At 64.1% G+C, this 3,853-nt stretch overlaps 1 protein-coding gene across 1 annotated transcript; it reads right to left on the minus strand.

The window, feature by feature from the left end:
* Window positions 1–1,155: 1,155 nt before the first annotated feature.
* On the minus strand, window positions 1,156–1,878 carry LOC116853689. The gene has a single exon (XM_032834859.1). It carries the CDS (start codon window positions 1,876–1,878, stop codon window positions 1,156–1,158), a length of 723 nt encoding a protein of 240 aa, XP_032690750.1.
* Between the last annotated feature and the right edge of the window lie 1,975 nt (window positions 1,879–3,853).

Raw genomic sequence — 3,853 nt, forward strand, 5'->3', positions numbered from 1 at the left:
CCAGCAGCGTTGCTAAACTCCAATTTCCTCTCCCGGAAATAGTCCCGTATGATATGGACCAGGTAGGGCGGGAAGCGGTGAAAGCGCATCGCCGCCTCTACCTGGTCCCAAGGGAGGGTATTGAAGGCGTTGGAGATGTCGAGTGACACCGCCAACGCCACCCCTCCCTCCGCCACCTGTTGTTCCGCGAGGGACCGCATCTTCAGTATCGCGTCTACTGTTGAGCGGCCCCCGCGGAACCCGAACTGTCTGTCAGACAAGTCGGGACCATCCCGGAAGAGGTGATGGACGAGGCGGGCGGCAATCACTCTCACGAAAAGCTTGCCCACCTCGTCCAACAGGCAGATCGGCCTGTAAGCGGACGGGCCCCCCGCTGGTCGGCCCTCCTTGGGTAGGAGGACCAGACGGGCCCTTTTCCACCGACTGGGAAAGACCCCCGCTCTGAGACAGTCCGTGAACAGTCGCCTCAGGCGGGAGCTTAACTCCTTCAGGGCCAAGGCCCACACCCTGCCCGGCACTCCGTCTGGCTCGGGGGCTTTGGACTTACCCCCGAGCCTGTTGGCAGCGGCTGCGATCTCCGGCTCGGTGACCCCCAGGCGCGACTCCCATCCAGGCGGGGGGCCCTCATACGGCAGGGGCTCCGGCCCCGCCGTGGGAAAGAGGGTCCCCACCACATTATCAAGCGCCTGAGGGTCCAGATCCTTCGTGACTGGGGGCGCCCAAGTCCTTAAACGTCCGAGGACAATTTTGTAAGGGCGCCCCCACGGATCCCTATCTAACTCCTCGAGCAGCCGCTGCCACGCCTGGGCCTTAGCCCTAGCTATGGCCTTGCGCAGGTCTCTCCGCGCGGCTCGGAGAGACCCGCGCGCCAAATCCCATGCCGGCCCCCTCCGCCGTGCCGCGCGCATGCGCGGTACGCGACGCCGGAGGAGGATGACGGACTTTCGTAGCTCCGCCACCTCCTCGCACCACCAATAGGCGGCACGGCGGGGGGTGGGCCGAGCTCGGGGCATGGAGGAGTCGCAGGCTGCCTCCATGACTTCCCCGAGTCCGGCCGTCTCCTTTTCAATGTTCTCCCGGGCCAGCAATGGGGGGGGTCAACCCCCACCCCCGCCCATGAGGACGCGATCACCGACGCCTTGAGGGCGTCCTCGTCTAGGCGGCGGAGTGCCCAGTGCGGTGGCCTCGATCCGGCCCCTCTCGGCGACGACGGAGCACCTCCTTTGAGGTGGCGACCACGGACATCTCAATCAGCAGATGGTCGGAGTTGATGTCCGTTTCGGTCGCCACCCTCCAATCCCTGACTGTGCGCACCGCAGGGCGATTGCCGAAGGTCAGGTCCACGATGGACTCGCCCTGCGGACGCACACAGGTGCTCACGGAGCCTGTATTGATGAGGAACAGGCCCCTCGTCGCCGCCCACTCGAGGAGGTCTTGGCCTCGGGGGTCCGTCTGCCGGGAACCCCACTCCCTGGCGTGGGAGTTGAAGTCCCCGGCGACTATCACTGGGTGGGGCGCGCATTTGTCCAGCACGCGCCCCACCTGCTCCAAGAAACCCCCGAAGCGGGCCCTCGACCACTCTCTCGAGCGTGGAGGGACATACACGGAGACCACTCTTATTGTACCCCACTCCGCCGCCACGATATATCTCTCCGCCCTGATTAGTTTTGGGCGGGGAGATTCCTCTCCCGAGCGCCAGTAGATTGCGGCGCCCGGGTGCTCGCGCCGGAGCTCCAGCCATCTACTGTCCCTTTCAGGGATGTGATGGGGCTCCGACACGAGCGCAAGACCGCCATTCCTCTCCGCGAGGGCTTGTAGGAGTAGGTCCTGGGCCCCCGCGGAGTGGTTGACGTTTGCCTGGAGGAGCTTGGTGGCCATCTCTAGGCTTTATCCTGCCCCTCCAAACAAACCTCCACCTCCTCCGCCGGCGGTGGGCAGACGCTCTCACCCACCAGCGGAGGATCCGCCGCTGTTACCGGCAACTCATCCATCTTCACATCTGTTATTACCGGAGGCGTAGGCCCCTCCGAGACCGACCCCCCTTCCCCCTTTCCCCTCCCTTCCCTGGGCTTCTTCTGCCCCAGGGGAGGGAACTCCTTTTCGACCAGCGCGGCCGGTTCAGTCGGCTGAGCCGGCTGGGATACTGCTGCCGCGCTGGCCGCTGGAGGGGAGGCGCTCGTCGGAGCTCGGGCTTTCCCCGCGGCGCTCTTCCCTCCCTTCCTCCTCTTCTTCTTCTGGGCGGCGATACAGGCCTCGCCGCCCAGACGATGGACGGCCTTTTGGCCGTCCTTTGAGCACACGGGGCAGGCCATCTGCCCCGTGCACTCACTCGCCTTGTGGCTACACTCGCCGCACCGATAGCAGCACCCGGAGCGGTCCTGGGTGCTGCAGCATTGGCTGCGAGTGTGGCCCTCCTCGAGGCACCTGTAACACGTCAGGGGTCTCGCCGCCAGTAGCTCCACTTGGGCGAGCCCCCAACCTACCTTTAGGCGCCCCGAAGACACCACCTTTTTGATCACGGCCATAGGGGCCGTTACTCTGGTCGTTCCCAGCCCTCTGGGAACCTTGAATGGGCCCCACCCTAACCGCACTGGCCTCACACCCAGCGGCGCTCGCCACCGCAGCCGAGACCTCTTCCTGGGTGACCGAGTCTTCCAGGTCGCGTATTCGGAAGTCCGCCCTTTTAATCGGCCGGTTGACCCGGACACCCTGCTGGTCTGCGAACGCCGCCCGCATCCTCTCGGCCAGCGTGTTTTCCTTCTAGTCCCCGTCAGGGCCGAGGATCTCCAGAATCAGCGCGCCCGTTACCGCGCGCCTATTCTTGACTGCGGAGATCCCCAGGTCCCCGAGGGAGACCCTACTCTTGACTGTCCTGAGGGCCTCCGCGTAAGTGCCCTCAGGACATGTTACCGCGATTGCAGCCGACCTTGGGGGCTGAAGTTTAGGGCCCCTGGCCGGTTGCTTATTCGCTGTCGGGGCAGGGGCGATCGTTGCCTTCCCCTTGGACCTCGTCTCTTTCCCTGCAGGGGGTACTGCAGAGGGTTTGGGAGCCCTCCCCTTCCTTTTCTTCACCACCTCCGACCATTTTTCTTGCCGCGGAGGTGTAGCGCCAGCCACCGGCTGAGGGAGGGGCGGCCGGGTGGACTTCTTCTCCGTCACCCCCGCCGCCGACATCGTCTTCCTATCAGCCTCAACGGCTTTATCTTTTTCACGGCCCGAGGCCATGGGGGGGAAGAGGAGGTGGGAGGTTGTGCAGCTGCCTCCAAAGCGACAGCTCTCTTCCCCTTCCCACCCTTCTTCTTCCCCTTTTTCTTTTTCTTCTTCACACTACTCTCCTCGGCGGTCTGTTGGGTCGGGGTAATCTTCTTTTGAGTCGACGCCCCCGCTGCCGATCCCCTTGTAGGTCGCCGCCGGGAGGCAGAGCGACTCTTCCCCCCTTCCCTCACCCCAGTGTGCTCACTACGAGCCGGGCCAGTGGTAGGAGTGGGAGCAACTATTTCCACCTCCATTGGAGAAGCCCCCATTTCTGCGGCCACGGGGGCCCCCACCTTCGCACATGATAGTTTCTCCATCAGCTTTGGCAGGAGGCTTTCCATGGCCGCATTGAGGTTCTCCAGGGTGAGAGCCTGTACTTGTGGGCCCTCATAAGTCCGTTCGGGCTCTATCATGGCCCTTGCACCCTTTAGGGGGGGGGCGATATGGAGGGGGAATAATTTCCCCTATCGCCACCCTGCTGGTCGGGTCTATCTCCTGGGGAGCTTGCTCCCCCTCGTAGCCTCTCCCCGCCACCTCTTCGTCGCTGCTGCCGGATTCCCTGAGGTCCTTCCGTGCAGCAGTCGACCTCTTTGGTTTA

The sequence above is a fragment of the Odontomachus brunneus genome, unplaced genomic scaffold, assembly GCF_010583005.1.
Source record: "Odontomachus brunneus isolate Ranch 3 - 2012 unplaced genomic scaffold, Obru_v1 Obru_scaffold_447, whole genome shotgun sequence".
In the NCBI taxonomy this organism is placed as follows: Eukaryota; Metazoa; Arthropoda; class Insecta; order Hymenoptera; family Formicidae; genus Odontomachus; species Odontomachus brunneus.